General features: G+C 41.5%; 1 protein-coding gene across 3 annotated transcripts in view; it reads left to right on the plus strand.

Moving 5' to 3' along the window:
- Positions 1-14,302, plus strand: part of LOC138611066 (receptor-type tyrosine-protein phosphatase mu-like) — a 188,741-nt gene extending 174,439 nt beyond the window's left edge. For 2 of the 3 annotated variants that reach the window (XM_069683967.1, XM_069683969.1), the window contains 9 exons: positions 10-164; positions 1,165-1,300; positions 3,189-3,338; positions 3,714-3,887; positions 5,547-5,678; positions 9,346-9,471; positions 11,608-11,771; positions 11,953-12,088; positions 13,391-14,302. In XM_069683967.1, coding sequence (XP_069540068.1) covers positions 10-164; positions 1,165-1,300; positions 3,189-3,338; positions 3,714-3,887; positions 5,547-5,678; positions 9,346-9,471; positions 11,608-11,771; positions 11,953-12,088; positions 13,391-13,444 — 1,227 coding nt within the window. In that variant the 3' untranslated portion in view covers positions 13,445-14,302. The remainder of the gene's footprint in view (positions 1-9; positions 165-1,164; positions 1,301-3,188; positions 3,339-3,713; positions 3,888-5,546; positions 5,679-9,345; positions 9,472-11,607; positions 11,772-11,952; positions 12,089-13,390) is intronic. The other variant, XM_069683968.1, reaches the window with a different exon arrangement.
- Positions 14,303-17,964: the final 3,662 nt, after the last annotated feature.

The raw sequence follows: 17,964 nt of genomic DNA on the forward strand, positions 1-17,964 counted from the left end.
GTTCCTCAGAGGGGGGCTCACGAGATCCGGGAGATCCGACAGTTTCACTTCACGGGCTGGCCGGACCACGGCGTGCCCTATCACGCAACGGGTCTGCTGGGGTTTATTAGGAGAGTCAAGTCAAAGACCCTGACCAACGCCGGGCCCATGGTGGTTCACTGCAGGTTGGTGTTTCAGGCTTTTGTTTCTACTCTGTCTAACTAAACTTTGTAGACTTTTTCTGACTTTACAGGTCGTTTTTAGTGTTATACACTTTCCTTAAAAAACAGCAATTTCATGTGTAATGGAGATTAGGCGGTGCAAAATAGATCATAGCTACAGTAGGTTTGGAAAAGTATCTACTGTAAAATCTTTCAGTTATCCGGGGGTACAGTGTTCGTGTTTTGGGGAAGACATCATGATGTTTTTAAAATAATTTGTCTTTGCTTTTAACTCCACAAAGAAAATTCAAGTAACCAATATTGTATTTGAGCAGAGGCAGAAATTTCACATCTTAATGCAACACTACAGAATTACAGAATAGTGATGAGTGAAAAAAAACATTATAAAAACATAATGTTACAGGAAAAGATATTGTAACATAAGACAACATAAGTATCCATTTACTAGTGCTCATACCAAATCAAATAAGGCTATAGCTGTAAAAACCTTCAGTGGCTGCAGCCTTCGGTCACAAGGACACATTATGTTTTCACATTCCTTAAAGTGGTAATCTAAAAGATCTCAGTTTTGTTCTCTTTGGCGGCACCGATGGCAATAAACTTTTTCTTTGGATTTTCACTTATTTTTGAAGTTGTATCTGTAGTCATCGATCTTTTCTTTGTTTGTTCAGCCATAGTAGATTACTGTTTACTCGCAACACTTGCAGAGAGCGGAAAAGCAGCCGCTTAGCTCCGCCTAACCTCTCTGGCAGACCAGCCACTGCTGGGTGATGGAAAACGCGTCACTAACTGGGCGCCGCTTTCTGTGAATGTCGCCACAGACACCCAGTCTGTGATACATGAAAATCTATGCCAAAAACTTAAAAAAATCAAAAGTAAAACCTTGAAAACAACACCAACAGTTTTATCTGTATTCCAATTGTTCCGTACTTCTAATATCAAATATAAAACCAGTGCTTTCTGTTGCCGCTCTGATGTTTTTGATGTGTGCGTTTCCCTGCAGTGCCGGGGCGGGACGGACGGGCTGCTTCATCGTCATCGACATCATGCTGGACATGGCGGAGAGAGAGGGCGTAGTGGACATCTACAACTGCGTGAGGGAGCTGCGATCGCGGAGGGTCAACATGGTCCAGACTGAGGTCAGTAAATCTGGTCCCACGCTGGACCCAGCAGATACTCATCAGTGAGAGGCAGACTTAGGGTGCAGCTCGACAGGCTGTTGCCATCAAATGTGGATTATCTCAAATCTGCGGGTAATTCTTACCATAAGCCCCACTTCTCTGCTGCCCCAGAACAAATGCTCCGAATTAATAGCAAAGAAAGGAGCTGTGTTTCAACAACATGCTTTATATTCAGGCTAAATAAATCACTACCTGACACGTTTCAGCGATGCAGTCGATAGATGTTTTAACCGTTTTGCCAGTGACTGATGATGCCCATTATCTTTAAAAATGCAGCATAATTAGTTTTAATTTTAAACTGTCAGTCATTTTCAAGTGCCACTTGAAACAATGGAGGTATATTTCATTATATAACTAAACCATCCCAAATATAATTGACCTCTAGCTGCTCGGTGTAGGGCAAGTGCTCTCATCTGCTTAAACATCAGATGCACGGTGTTTTATAATAACAGCAGATGGATTTATGACTCCGGCTCTACATTTTTATGATCATTTCTTACAAAAGACATTTATTGAAGTGTACACCCTAACTATTTCCCAGGATGCTGAGCACAAGTGCTTGCCAAAACATGGTATAATAAAAGGGTTTAAAGGCTTGTAACTGAGAGTATTTAGCTCATATTGACGGCTGAAAACATCCTGCAGCTTTATGCCGGTGCGGGCCACCAAAGGACTTTGTGCTTTCCTGAACACCGGCCATCTGGAGGTGTCCATGGTCTCTTTGGATGCATCATTTCACCGTAATTCCCTTTAAATCACAAGCGTCATTGGAGTTAATGGGCAAATGTTTCATCGTTGACGTCCGAAACGGGATTTGAGTAACTGGAGACAAAATGTTGTTCACCCTGAGTCACTCTCCTCAAGTTCAGTGACCTTCAAAGGGTGTGTATGTGTGCGTTTTTCCCTCGCAGGTGTTCAGGCTTGCTGGCACGGCTCCTCAGCTCGCGGCCAGACACTAAACTCTCCAACGTGGTTTAATCTGTCCGCGGAAATGAAAAGCCTTGTTGTTGTTTATGGTTTATGAGCTCTGATAAGATCTGTCAGTCTGTGGATTCTGGTTCGGGAAGCGTGTCGCCGGGCTGACCGAGCCGGAGCCAGTCAACCTCTCAGGTCAACGGTTCTCGTACTTGCGTCGCACTTAACAAATGGCAACACGTGTTCCCCCATAAATCTGTAAATCAGTGACCCCTGTGCGTGTGTGCGGATTTTGGTCAGAAGTGACAAGGGAGTGTCAGCTGAAAATGTCACTTCAGAAAAGATTTGCATCAAGCCTCAAGCTGTGTCAACATGTCGACTGCTTGACTGACTGATGTGAGGAGGAGGAAATGTGTCGCCATTTCTAGTTTCGCTCTGCGAGAACTTAAGGACAGCCGAGGATTGTTTTTGTTGTAAAGACATTAGCCTTGTTCATGCCTTTATGATGACAATAATAATGATAAGTCACAGCCAGGCTCAGGTTACCTTTGTTTGATAGGGCCTGAGAAAATCTGGAAAGGTCATGGAAATGAAGAAAATACCTTCTTCCAGTCTTCTAAATATTTTAGGGCTTTTAAAATGTCATGAAATCCTGGCTTTCATGAGAAAATTAAATCAGCTTTGGACCAAAAAATGTAAAAATATGTAATGTAACCTTTGAAAACAGACAATGACAAATATTAGTCATAGAAACAGCCTCAGGGATAAAGCATAATCATGGGAAGGTCATGGAAAGGTTGTTGAATTCTTCTAGCTAAACTGCAGAGGAGCTCTGGCTCATGTTTTTCTGCTGCTTCTGGTGAAAATACAACACGATGTCATGAGTTGAAGAAGTTTGATAGATGCGCAATGAGGATGCTGTTTTTTGCAGGAGCAGTATGTCTTCATCCATGATGCCATTTTGGAAGCATGTCTCTGCGGCGACACCACCATCCCCGCCAGCCAGCTCCGCTCCGTGTACTACGACATGAACCGCCTGGACCCGCAGACCAACTCCAGCCCCATTAAGGAGGAGTTCAGGGTGAGCAAAACACGGAATGCAAATCCCAAATAAAGCATTACCTCAAGTGCACGATGAGTTCAAAACAACAGTAAACATGTTGACTCTTGATGAATGGCGCAGTCCCCCTCTGGGCCAATCAGTCCCAAGTATGTCACCTTGCTTTAATCTGTAATAGCAGCCCCCCTCTGTGGACCAATCAGAGCTGTATGAGATGCATCGCCCCCCCTAAGTTTCATCACAGTCGCATCAGGGGAGTCAGAGCTACATCGCTAATGTAACTGATTAAAGAATTGCGTTGTTAATTACCATATTGGGGGATAATTAGCACACTCAAGACCCAAGTGCCTACCTTCCTACAGTGTGACGATGTGTGATTCTGATTCAACCCCACAGACTCTGAATATGGTGACTCCTACCCTGCGGGTGGAGGACTGCAGCATCGCCCTGCTGCCCAGGAACCACGAGAAGAACCGCTGCATGGACGTCCTCCCGCCAGACCGCTGCCTCCCCTTCCTCATCACCATCGACGGAGAGAGCTCCAACTACATCAACGCGGCGCTCATGGATGTAAGAGTCAAACACAGACAATGACATTCTTTACAGAGTCACTTAAATTGCTAATTGAACTGTAAGTGTTCATTGAAACTGAGTCACACGGCAGGAAATTACAGTCGCTGAAACTTTCCCACATGTTGCCTTTCTTGTCAAACACTAATCAGTGATGTCAAAGCAGCTATGTTTGCCTCGTACAGTTAATGGAGAGCAACGTGGTCTATTACGGCCAGTAAGCGGTGACATTGGTTTCTCAGCCTCTTGTACTTAATGGATTTCTCTGTGTTTTCAATACCTGGAAAATAACTTATAGAAAATAGATTTCTATTTTGTAAAAATCCTTTGCGGCTGTGCTTGAAGTTTCCTGAGGCTGAACAGTTATCTTGGCATTTAAGACGTGAACCTCGGTTCAAGAATTCAAGGACATAAGAGGATGTAGAGAGTAATTAAAAAATAGGCATACCACCCTATCTTGGCCACTGATCCACCGACAAAAGACAAGAAATAAATGCACAAAAGGATCTTTTTTATTGAAATGTATTCTAAAAGCTTTTTATACACAAGGAGAACTTAAATATAAATAGATGGATAGAATACTGCATGAAAAGTATTTCGGATTTCGGATTCTGTACCGCTCTGAGCCGTTGCCTGCAGAGAAACGGTAGCATTTCACTCCTGCGTCTCGCGCTGGGCCGTTCCTTTCAGAGGGAGAGACGCAATGCACGCTGGGTATTGTAGGAACGTAGAATGGGCAAAACCACAAGCTGTTTGTACAACTTTCTCCACAGCTATGGCGCCAACTTCTTCTATCGACTACAGAGAACGCCAGCTTTGACTGACAGTGGCTTTTTTCCAGGGGCGAACTGCTCCTTTAAGAGTAGCTGAATCATGCGATTATAATCAAATCACATGATTCAAAAGCTCAGACATTGTGGTGGGATTGTTTTGCCAACTATTTCCAAAGCTTTTAAGGAATATGTTCAGGCACAAGGGTGGCTCATCTGGTAAGGACACAGAATCATTTAGGGCTGGTTAATGCAGCAGCATGAGTTTGATTCAAACCCTGGGACCTTTGCTGCATGTCATCCACCCTCTCTGATGCCTGACTTTTCTTCATCTCTCCAGATCTTCAAAAAAGCAAATTTGCCCCAAAAAAAGAAATGAAAAACATGTTCAAATGTCATGTCATTTTAAATTGGACTTGCCCTCACAGACATACATGACTTGGACTTTCATAAACGTTCCTCTCAACTGTCCCAATAACTGAAATGAACCACAGGATGAAACTAAATTAATGCAATGTAAAGCAATTTTCAAGTGTGAAATGTATTCAGGGTGGACCTACAAAGAGCACCTTGACAAAGACAGGTTTCTAGTGATGGACTTCTTGGCTCCTGTCTGGTTTGAGCAGGTGACCTTTCAGGTACAGGATCCTCTCATTCACAGCTGGGCTTTCTATGGGAGCCAGAAACCACATTAAAAGTGCTGCGTCCTATTATAATCTCCCCAGACATGGAATCTCCATTAGAAAACAACACTGTGAAGTGTGAAGCAGGTCAGAGAAAGGAGGGCATTTTTAAATGGTTTATTCTCGGTAAGTTGTCAGTTTATGTAATATATAATATGCATGAGCTGCTTTTCAAATCCTTCTTTTTCTGTGTCTGTTTTCTTCAGAGTTACAAGCAACCGTCTGCATTCATAGTGACCCAGCACCCGTTGCCAAACACAGTGAAGGATTTCTGGAGATTGGTGCTGGACTACCACTGCACATCCATCGTAATGCTCAACGACGTCGACCCAGCCCAGGTAAACCCGACCTGATACGTGTGCAATAACACACATATTCACACAATACACAAAATAATCCTGGCGGGATATCGCAAGTAGGGCACTCACAAACAGATGACAGATGAGGCAGTTTCTTTCATCAGAAGTCTGTATCTAATAAAGTTGCACAAAAGTCGAGCGTGGGAACAGGATTCAGAGAAAGATTACAATTTTTTTTGTTTTCTTCCAGACACAAAAACAGGGATATATCTGTGCCTGGCAAACACGTATATATATGGGTATGCAGGATATGTTTGAAACTAGTGGCTGCTGTGGAGTGGAAGAGGACTTGCCATGAAAGTGCGGGGAGATGGAGAGACAGGCCTGTGGAAGAGACTATCCAGATTTCTCAGCCTGAGGCTCTGTCATAACACCCGGGGATCAAAGCCTGAAGCCGGGCTGCTCTCCCCATCCAAATCCCCCTTCCCCTGGTGACTGACTGACTGGCTGCCTGGCTGGATAGAAAAGGCCTTTCATTCAATATTCTCACTGTAGCCAGCCAGCCAAAGAAACAGCACAGGTGGGAAGGGAGGCAGGGGGGCAGGCGTAGATGGAGACGAGGGAGGTGGAGGTTTACTATCTTCTCCATCAGCATCTTTGTTTTTGCATCTGTTAAATTTGTCAAGTTTTGACAGGCTCTCAAAGGAGGCAAGAAAGTGGTGCTTTTTGCTGCCACATGTATTTGATAGGTATTTGTGCTTTTTGTGTATTAGAGGAAAACATGAGCGTATATTTGTGTGTCCATCTGTATGTGTGTACTCAGGCCCCGTTATTTGCATTCTCTTCAGGTAGTCTCGATTTTCCGTTGTTTGTTATTGACTCTGCATGAAGGCATGTCTGTCCATCTGTGTGTGTATGCTTCCACTCGTCAGATTTAGTGTGTCAGGCAGGCGTTGTGCTCTGCAGGTGCATGTTCTTAACCGGGCTTTTCTCTCCCGAGGAGTGGAAATAGGGGAGATTGTGCAGCTCTTATGATGATGTATTTCTCCATCTGTACTTTCCAACACCGCTGCCAGGGCAGTCAATAACACTATCAATCACTGTGTCTTTATACTTTATATTCAACTACAGTGATTGTTTCATTTTTTTACTTACTGACATTAATCTGTTGTTTGCTTTTACAAATAGCTTACCAATCATATACCTTCAACTATTAAATAGTAAGATTGTAATAAGAGTTACCCAAATCCCATCCTCAAATAACTTGTTTTGTCCACCCAACAATTCAGAAGTGAAAATTATTTAATCAACATTGTAAAACTGAGAAAAGATGCAAATTCTCACATTTCAGAAGCTCAATACAGATCACTGAGGTGGCATTAATTAATGACCTTTGCCTCTTACCCAGAGGTATTTGTTCCCCAGAGAACTGTAGAAATATAACTTCTGAAGACCTGGAGTAACAACTAAGAGAGTGTGAAAAAAGAAGGCTAAACAGTAGCTAAAAGTAATGGGTAAAAAGTTGAAAACAATATTAATCAATCAGTGGTTACAATACATGGATAAGAAGCTAAAATAGTTCTAGTAGCTAAGCCAAAAGTAATGATTAAACGGTTCAAATAGTAAGCTTAAAGTAGCCTAAAAGATAAGTGGTTGAACTAGTTAGCTAAAAGTCATGAATAAACATTTGAAATAGTTACTTAAATCTCTCTAAAATTGTTAGCTTAAAGAAATGCTTTAACAGTTTGCTAGCTATCATCTCTTGAAATAGTTATCTTAAAGTAGCCTCATGGTTAAACAGTTTGAAATGTTAGCTATTATCTCTTGAAATAGTTAGAATAAAGTAAAAGTTAAACAGTTGTAAATGTTAGCTTTATCTCCTGAAATAGGTAGCTTAAAGTAATGGTTAAACAGTTTGAAAGGTAGCTATTATCTCTTGAAATAGTTAGCTTAAAGTAATGGTTAAACTGTTTGAAATGTTAGCTATTATCTCTTGAAATAGTTAGCTTAAAGTAGCCTAACGGTTAAACAGTTTGAAATGTTAGCTTTTATCTCTTGAAATAGTTAGCTTAAAGTAATAGTTAAACAGTTGAAATGTCAGCTATTATCTCTTGAAATAGTTAGCTTAAAGTAATGGATAAACAGTTGAAATGTCAGCTATTATCTCTTGAAATAGTTAGCTTAAAATAATGGATAAACAGTTGAAATGTTAGCTATTATCTCTTGAAATAGTTAGCTTAAAGTAATGGTTAAACAGTTGAAATGTTAGCTGTTATGTCTTGAAATAGTTAGCTTAAAGTAATGGTTAAACAGTTGAAATGTTAGCTGTTATGTCTTGAAATAGTTAGCTTAAAGTAGCCTAATGGTTAAACAGTTTGAAATGTTAGCTTTTATCTCTTGAAATAGTTAGCTTAAAGTAATAGTTAAACAGTTGAAATGTCAGCTATTATCTCTTGAAATAGTTAGCTTAAAATAATGGATAAACAGTTGAAATGTCAGCTATTATCTCTTGAAATAGTTAGCTTAAAATAATGGATAAACAGTTGAAATGTCAGCTATTATCTCTTGAAATAGTTAGCTTAAAGTAATGGTTAAACAGTTGAAATGTCAGCTATTATCTCTTGAAATAGTTAGCTTAAAGTAATGGTTAAACAGTTGAAATGTCAGCTATTATCTCTTGAAATAGTTAGTTTAAAATAATGGATAAACAGTTGTAAATGTTAGCTGTTATGTCTTGAAATAGTTAGCTTAAAGTAATGGTTGAACAGTTTGAAAAGTTAGCTATTATCTCGTTAAATCAGGGGTCTCCAACCCTGCTCCTGGAGAGCTACCTTCCTGCATGTTTTAGGCTTCTCCGTACTCTAACACACCTCATTTTAATAATCTGCTCGTTACCAACCAACTGAAGCGTCTCAGGGGATTGATAATGAGCAAAACCTTCCAATCAGGTGTGTAAAAAAAAAAAAGTATCAAAAATTAATTGATAAATAGTCGAATAACCTTAGTTAGCCAACAGTTTGCAAAGTATTGGAAAAAATGCTAAAAGGTAAGGTAAAAAGTCAAAGGTAATGAAAAAACAACTCAAATAGAACATAAACAGTTGAAATCATTAGCTTAAAGTTAGTTGTCAATGAACCATGTTTTGATTCGACTTTTTCAATGCCAAGATTCTCAGATTTTTTCTTGGTCTGGCAAACAAGTAGAAAACAGCTTTTGAGAAAGAAAGAAAGAAAGAAAGAAAGAAACATGGGTTTTCTGTGGAGATAAGACCATTTAGTCAAGGTTTAGAAGAATCTGTGTTTGATTTCTTGAACAAAGGGTCGCTTGATAAGGAGAAAGCTCTCATACTTTCATCTCTCATGCATTTGTGTTTACTGTTTTTCCATCAAAAATGTATTTCAGCTTTTGTCTGAATGTTCTCCAGTGAAAAAGCAATTAATCATATTTTAAAAGAAAGCACTTCACATTGTATCCATTCGCCTTCTTTAAGTACCTCTTATTTCTTATGATTCATGTCCTTAAACTTAATAAACCCACATAAACCTCTTTAACTGACTTAAACTGACTTGGATTCTGAAACTAATGAATCGTCTTCCATTTTCTTTGTTTTTCTTGTGTGTCTTTCTTTGTATTGTGTGTGTGCTGGTGTACCTGCATGTTTGTGTGTGTGAATGTATGTGTGTGTGTACGTGCATATTTTGTTTAGTTGTGCCCACAGTACTGGCCAGAAAACGGAGTCCACCGCCACGGACCCATCCAGGTGGAGTTCGTCTCTGCCGACTTGGAGGAGGACATCATCAGTAGAATATTCCGGATCTACAACGCAGCACGGGTACGGTGACCCAAGAAGGTCATACTTCAAACTGAAAATCATTTGTTCAGGAGAAAAGAGCAAAAACACTACATTTATGTGATCCGGTTGTCATGTAGTTTTTCTGCTCTGCTGCCCATTTTTCCAAACTTTTCTGACTTGTTTGTCTTCTCTGTGGTGATCACAACAGCCAATTTATTCTGTGACTACACACCTCACACATCCCACTCATATGCCGGTCTGTCCATTCAAGCTGTGCAGAGGCAGAGTCATTCTGTGCTTTAACAATGTTTCTGCACCAAAGATTGGACTGAGGTGCGATTGCCACAAGTCACATGTCTTTTAGACAGCTTGAGGATATTTCACACGTTGTTCAACAAGGTAGAAACCAAGTTGAACTCTGTGACTGTTCCTTCAATCAACACTTTTGGGTAGAACTTGGATCCATCTTAAAGAGTCAGTTCACTAAAATTACATTGGCATCCTCACACTTACACTATGTGGTATCCAGCTATTTAAATAGCTTGGGTTTTATTAATCAGGGTTTTGAGATTTTGTGTTTTATTTCTCCATCACAGTACCTTGAAGTATACACAGCTTGTCTTTTCAAGACAATGTCCACATTACTTCGGATCAGTGGTGTCCTACTCGCTGGCCGTGACCCCCCAAAGCGTTGACAAGAATAATCTGAGGGGTTGCAAAATAATAGAAGGGATAGGAGAGAATTTAAAAACTTTTCCCCTTACACCAATTATATTTGTTTTTACAGGGGCATTTTGAGCCACTAAAAATTAAGTTTAAAAAAATCAAATATGTGCTCATAACCATAGACATATTGAACCCATGATCATCTGTAGACGCTTGTCATTTTTAAGGGACGCAAGCCAAAGAGGATCTTTAAATTAAAGCTCGTGTGGACAGGATTAGAACAAGACTAGGTCAAAACCTAGCCGTATAGACAGAGAGCCGCTGTGCAGTCACAAAGTCTGCAGCTGTAGGCTGAGTTGTATTATCCACGAAAAGTTCCGTTCAAGGCATGAAAAACCGTTAAAAGGAGTTGAGTGAAGTGGAGGCACTGTCCTAAAGAGGCCGATGACAACGTGTTTGAAAGCAGGTGCATGCTGCGGATGTAGGTGAGGACAGTGGAAGAGCAGCGGAGGAGCAGCCCCGCCTACTCCCCGAACAAAGTATCCAGAGCTGTATAGACAGAGAGTCGCGTCAGTGGAGGTCATCATGCTCAATGATCTGCCATTGCGATGTCGCAACTCTGTCTCTCTACGGCTCTGAAAGTACCGTCGCTCTCCTCACTCTCCTTGGGATGTGAACCACTGCCTCAGATGGTTTATAAACCTTGCCTTGAACAGTTTTCACTTGGAAGTACTTTATTATCACCAAACAGTCCTGTTGACATTGTGTTAACAATCCAGAGTAACAAGGACACTGATTCTAAAAGACAAGTGGATCAACAAGTTTCCAAATCGCATACTTTAATTATGTGAGGACCACAAACCAATTTCAGTTTATTGGAGTGGAAAAATCTGAGAGATTTCCAAACTTAGACCAGTAACACCAAAACTATCTGCAAAGCTTGTTACACTACAGATGTATCAGACTGTTTTTTGTTTCAATTTGGGTGAACTGACCCTTTAACTTTGAGCTCCCAGACATCACAGCACAGACAGGGGTCCTGAAAGCGTAGGCTGTCACCTGCAGTCACCTGTGTAAGCTCCTTACCCCGACAGTCTGCCCGCAGCTGTCAATACTCATAATAACATGGTGTACCATCCTGTGGCCAGCAGAGGCTCCACCAGCATGTTAAGTGGACTACAGTGTAATCACATATGATCACTGACAAGTGTTATTGATCCGTACGTCTGAGTGTGATTTAGAATGTCTGTATCTTTCATCTTAACTATCTGTCTCCAGCAGAAACTGTGCTCATCTATCAGCCCGTCTATCTGAGCATTCATCTTTTCAGGGACTCCTCGTGTCCTTATCCATCTCTTGTCCTACTTGTCGCCATCGAGGCTTAGCTTAGCCGTGCATCTTTGCTGTCTGATTGCATCTTTGCACGGCAGCGATTAACCCCCACCCGCCCACCCACCACCCTGTGTGTGTTAACCTGGGATAACCATTGTGTGTGTCCTTCCCCTTCAGCCTCAGGACGGTTACCGGATGGTGCAGCAGTTCCAGTTCCTGGGCTGGCCCATGTACAGAGACACGCCCATGTCCAAGCGCTCCTTCCTCAAGCTGATCCGACAGGTGGACAAGTGGCAGGAGGAGTACGACGGGGGCGAGGGGCGCACTGTGGTCCACTGTCTGTAAGTTGTGACAGTAGAAGAGAGTGCATTCAATGCTGGAATTAAAAATGAAACATCTCCACCTACTGACCGAAGAGCTTTACTGCATCCCAAAAAAACAGTCCTCACCCTTCTGTCTGCTTTATATCAACTCTAAACCCTTCTTCTTTATAATAAGATGCATTTTATTTACCTGTTCTAGAAATGGAGGCGGTCGCAGTGGGACGTTTTGTGCCATCAGCATTGTGTGTGAGATGCTTCAACACCAGCGCTCTGTGGATGTTTTCCATGCTGTCAAAACACTACGGAACAATAAACCCAACATGGTGGACCTACTGGTGAGAAACACAATAGCAGCACTCTTATCAGACTTGGATAAAAACCTCGTTTTTTCAAATAACAGTTTGTATTGTTACTTCACAAGGTAGCAGATGGTATTCAAAGGAGGCACTGTAGCAATTTAATGAACTTCCATAAACTTGGGGGACTCACAAGAAACTTTTCCTTTCCCTGCCTGTCCCAAGCCAAGATTATCCTGATGGCAACTCTGAGTGGAAGTCCCTTAAACAATTAAATTGACCTTTGTCTGCAATGCCTCTTTAAAAGTCACTGAATTCTACTTTTCTGTGGTCACTATATTACCTAACTTAAGACATGTACCTCCATTGAAATATACACATTGGGGCACTGGTTTAGCTCAGTTGGTAGAGCAGGCACCCCATGTACAGAGGCCACAGTCCTCATCCGATGATCACAGGTTCGACCAGTCTGCCGGTCATTTGGTGCGTGTCATCCCCCATGTTTCCTGTCTCTCTTCAGCTGTCCTATCAAATGCAAAGGCAAAAGCCAAAATAATAATTTTGAAAATAAAGAAATATCATACACATATTACGTTGCCTAAGATTATTTTAAGTTGTAATCTCGAAGTTCTACTGGCGACAAACAGTAATTGCAGGAGCACTCTTCCCAGATATCCATACAGTGCTGCATGTGTGACGTCCACGGTTGGCTCTGGTTGTAACTCTTGATTTTCCTCGCTGACAGTCGTTTTCCTTTTTAGACTGTTTGTCTTCATCTGAGCGTCCAATTTCTTTTTCTTTGGATTTTCACTTATTTTTGAAGTTGTATCCATAGTCATCGATCTTTTCTTTGTTAGTTCAGCCATAGTAGATTACTGTTTACTCGCAAAACATGCAGAGACCAGAAAAGCAGCCGCTTAGCTTCGTCTACCCTCTCTGGCAGATCAACCACTATGTTCTGGTCATGCCCAAAGTTGGTACAGTTTTGGTCTTTTATTATATTTGCCACAAGGAATGCAGCTCTAACCCTGTAACAATCCTTGGTGTGGTCCCTGGCGGGGTTGTGGTATCTGTTGCCTGGTCAGATGCCACAGCCTTTGCATTGCTATTGGCTCGACGCCTTATTTTATTGAATTGGAAATCAGCTAGGCCTCCTACACTCAGGCGCTGGGTCGGGGATGCGATGGGTGCATTTAAAGCACGAGAAGCTGAAATATTCAACCAGGGGATCTGTTCAAGGCTTCCATAGGGTCTGGCAGCCATTTTTGGATCACTTTGTCTGGGAACACCAAAACCATGTTGATCCCTCTCATGTCGTGTCTGTTTCTTCCTCTCTCCTAGGACCAGTACAAGTTCTGCTATGAAGTTGCGCTGGAGTACTTGAACTCGGGGTAACTCAGAGCTCCTGAACCCACCAGAGACTTAAAGGACTTTACAGAAGACTGCAGCTCACATGTGTGCATTGTGCTAAGTGTGTGTGTGTGTTACAGACCGTCAGGAGCGAGGTACGCACACAACCATACATGCAGCTCCTTTGACCAGCGCTCTCCTTCTTCTTCTTCTTCAGTTGGTCTAGATGGGAAAGGTAGCAGAGTTGTACAGTGTTAAATATCGCAGCCTGTTTCTGTGCTAAGGAACTAAGCAGGAGCACAAGGAGGTCTTTTGTTTCCTCTGCGGTGAGTCGCCTCCTCTCTGGATCCATCCTTCTTTCCGTCTCTCTCAGCCGCCTGTAGTTCCGTGGTTGTTGCCTTGATTCTCATCGGACGACGAGCGTTCAATACTCTTCAGTTTTCTGTGGAATGCAAAACACTGTACATAATGTAATGTGTTCATTTTATTCTCTGAGATTTCAGTTTTTTGCTCAGCTTATTATTAAAAGTCATTAAATGCAGGAGCTGAAAGCCTAAATGTTACTAAATGTCCTGTAAACTTCTGACTTCTAGCTGATTATTGCTTCATACTGTGTGTTGGGGACGGCTGGCTCAGTCTACATCTGCTTACCTTATTTCCTGTACAGGGATCCAAAGCTTTATTTGCACTTCCATTGAATCCTTGTTGTGCATATTGTACATATTTCTGTAGATTATTTATTCACGGTATGTACTTTTTTTGTGACTCGCAGTACGTGACAATCATAGGTTCTATAGGTTTGGTTTTCTGACTGTATTGTGTGCTTTTATTTGGTCATTTTGTGTGACTGATCAATTCCATTGTAAAGAAAAAAGATATTATATAAATGTATCCACAATATAAACATTGGATTACGAATTTCTGCCTCTTTTCTATGTGGAGATGGAAAATATGACCTTATGGGGACATCTGCTGGAGAGATGAGGAATTACACCATCCCGTTTTCTTGATTTTCTCTTTATTTGTACCCCATCTTTTGTAAATTAAGATCAATATAATGGCTTTCTTTTAATTATGCAAATGGTTTTGGTTTGGTTTAAATCAATCCATCCATCATCTATACCACTTATCCTGTTCAGGGTTAACTTGAGCCTATCCCAGCTGTCAACATCCCTGAACTGATCGCCAGTCAATCACAGGGCTGACACACAGAGACAGACAACCTTTCATGCTCACACTCACACCTACGGGTAATTTAGAGTCACCAGTTAACCTAACGAGCATGACGTTGGACTGTGGGAGGAAGCCTGAGTACCAGACGGGAACCCACGTGCACGGGGAGAACACACTGAAAGGTCCACTACGTCCGGACCGGGATTTGAACCAATAGCCTTCTAGCTTTGAGGCGACAGCGCTAAGTACGAGCAGGCCTTAATTTTTAAATTGAAGTTCTCACAGGCTGAACAGTCACCGTACAGGACCCTGTTTGGACAACAATGCGACTTGATACAGGTAAACTGTCTGACTTTGCTGTTTAGACGCTTCAAGTTTGTCTCAGTGGGCGGATTCGTAGACGATTAGCAACAGTAGCGAATGATACATGCTAATAATCATGACAGGTGGTATAAAGTCAAAATACGGTTTCTTTTATAGACCTTGGAAAGAAAACCAAATTATATTTTGTCAACGCTTTCAGTCAACATCTGAGATCATTCAGTGTTTGTGTATGAATTAAGCAATATCATAGGAGAGCGAGTGACGTTCTAAATATCATTGCAGCTGTGATTCGGTCGTAGGCACGAGGCCGCTGATGTTCAGAACAACATCACAACCTCGAGTGTGATATTGCTTTTATACAACAAATAGTAGTAAACAGTAATAAGCAACAACAGATTATTTTTTTGAACCATCAACTCAACTAGCTCCACAACTTAACTGAAACTGGACTTTTGTTGCCGAGCAACTCAAACATTCTCCTGCACTCTGTGTTTACATGTTACCACAGATCAGCTGTTTTTTATCATGTACATTGATCTGTTTGTTTAATTTATCATCAACCAGTGAAATAAGAGTCTGCTGTGTGATTCAGAGGTACCAGCTTGATCAATGTAGACGTAGACGGTCTGCTGTAATGTTAATTAACAGTATTCAGAACACCTGGCTGAGGCGGAGTGATACACAGAGTGAAAGTCCCAGTGATATACAGTACACTGTGCACTGCATGTGTACTAATGTTGTATATCAGCACTCATGGAATGCTTCTTCTCCAATCAGATCACTTGGTCGGAGCTAACTGTTGTATAAACATGGAAAAATTTAGATCCTACAATGGCGCGTCTTTAAGGCTGCAGGTGTGCAGAAGTCTGTTGCTCTTTAACTCAGTTTACCCTCATTTAATAAAAATATAAATTGTGACAAAAATATGTTTAATAAAAGCAATATACAATACGATTTAAAAAACAAAAAAATAACACTTAAACACACTAATAATAAGATGCAATCCACAGCAGCTTTTCAATCCATTCTAACACTAATAGTTATAAAATCTTTTCCATGTATAAGAGGTTTGATTTGATTCTGCAGGCTGTGTTTTTGGACACATCATGTTATAAAGTTGTTTCCTGTCATTTTCTTCACAAGCAGAATGACCTTGATGAGATATTCGGCTCTTATCATTTCGCCCATCTGCACGCTCCTTTTCATAAGACTGCTTTTCAAAACTTGATTGACATGTCAGGTGTGTTGTGAAAAGTCTGAATCAGAACCGAAACCTCAGATTCGTCCAAACATTTTTGAAGACAAGGTTTGCTGAAAAAACCCGGGCAGACACCGAGCTTTTAGTCTTTGTTTCAACTCTGAAAAGAAGCTCACGTCTATTCTGATCAGCCGAAGTGTGACCTCTTAAAAGCTTGTCAAGGACCTGCAGCAGAGTAACAAAGACTAAAGTCATGCAAAGATGCTTGATGACAAATTGGCTGCTCAGATTTACTTTTAAATGCTGCAAAAGTCAATTTAATTTATAAGGTTCCAAATAATAGAAGTTATCTCTTGGCACTTTTCAAATAGAGCAGGTCCATTAAAAAGCCCTCAGCTGTGCTTACAGAGACCCAACAACTCCACCATTCCTTATCAGAATATAACGTGTAGGCCTTCTCTTCTCTGAGTAGCGACTGTCTGCCCCCAGAAACCCAGAAAAAGAGGAGCCTGATAGTTTAAAGCTCTGCCTCCCATACTACTATTGGAGACCCTATGAAGCATAAGTTACGCCCCGTGTCCACGTAGCGCCTTTTTCTGAGCGCCAGCGTCCCAATGAGGACAGAACGTATGCGGCCGCATGCGCCTGCCTGGAGTAAAAGTGTCGCACCCAGCGTCTTTTTTCAGAGCCTTTTTTGTGCTGCCACTCCGAGCACATTGAGTTAAAAATCTCTGAACGTTTCTCGTGTCGTCACCGCCGCTTTTTTCAGGCAACCAATCAGATGGGGTGCCACTCGTCACGCTGGTTACCACCAAACATGGAGGAGCCACTTGTTTTGGCCGTTTCTGTCTACCCGGAGCTACATTTAGGCCGCAAAGATTTGTGGGAGCAGATTGTTCGGACATTAAATGCTGCTGGTAAGTGTTGTGCTTTTATCGCCCTACGCGTTGTAAGCTTGTGTAGTAAGTTAAACTCATTGTTGGCATAGAAACAAAACCTGCGTGCAGCATTTTTTTCTCTCACCGCACAAGCGCTTCATCCCAGTGCTTTTCTGCCTGTTTACACAGCGTATAGTCTGGGAGCCTTTAAACTCTGTATTTTACAGGGAGCATGTGCAGAGAGGCAGATATAGCAGAAGTATGATGGCTTTTAGTTCTCGTTAGTTCACATCCAGCAGCTTTCTGGATCAGCTGGAGAGTCTATAGAGACTTACTGGGGCAGCCTAAAAATAAGGATTTGCAATAATCCATCCTAGAAGTAACAAATGCATGGACAAGTTTTCTGCTTGGTTGCCAGACAGGATGTTTCCAATAGCTGCTAAAGTACGTACTGTAGATGAAAGAAGGCAGTCCTTAAAGTCTGTGCTTAAAGTTAAAGAACTTATCCACACAGAGATGACTTGCTGTGGTGCAGGAGGCCAGGCCGATGCTACCTACAGTAAGCAAGTTTGAATTGCTTATACATAATGAATCAGTCTTTTAGTGTAAATACGTAGTGAATTCGCTATTAAAAAATAACAATTAAGTTTACTTATATATCTTAGTTTGCGTACTTTCCATCCATACATCTATTGCCTATACTACTTATCCTTTCTAGGGTCGAAGTGGGGCTGGAGCCCATCCCAGCTGTCATTGGGCGAGAGGCGGGGTTACACCTGGACTGGTCGCCAGTCAATCACAGGGCTGACACACAGAGAGAGAAAACCTTTCACGCTCACACTCACACCTACGGACAAATTAGAGTCAGTTTGTTTTATTTTTGAGTGGGCAATTTTGATATGCAGTGATTATAAATGCTTTACATCAATTGAATTGCGTAATTGTGAAGCAGTAGTTAGATATCTCTCGGTCTGCACCTCCGAAAAAATTTA

This window comes from Semicossyphus pulcher, unplaced genomic scaffold, assembly GCF_022749685.1.
Source record: "Semicossyphus pulcher isolate SPU_LCO1_2020_fin unplaced genomic scaffold, fSemPul1.0.p SCAF_7, whole genome shotgun sequence".
In the NCBI taxonomy this organism is placed as follows: domain Eukaryota; kingdom Metazoa; phylum Chordata; class Actinopteri; order Labriformes; family Labridae; genus Semicossyphus; species Semicossyphus pulcher.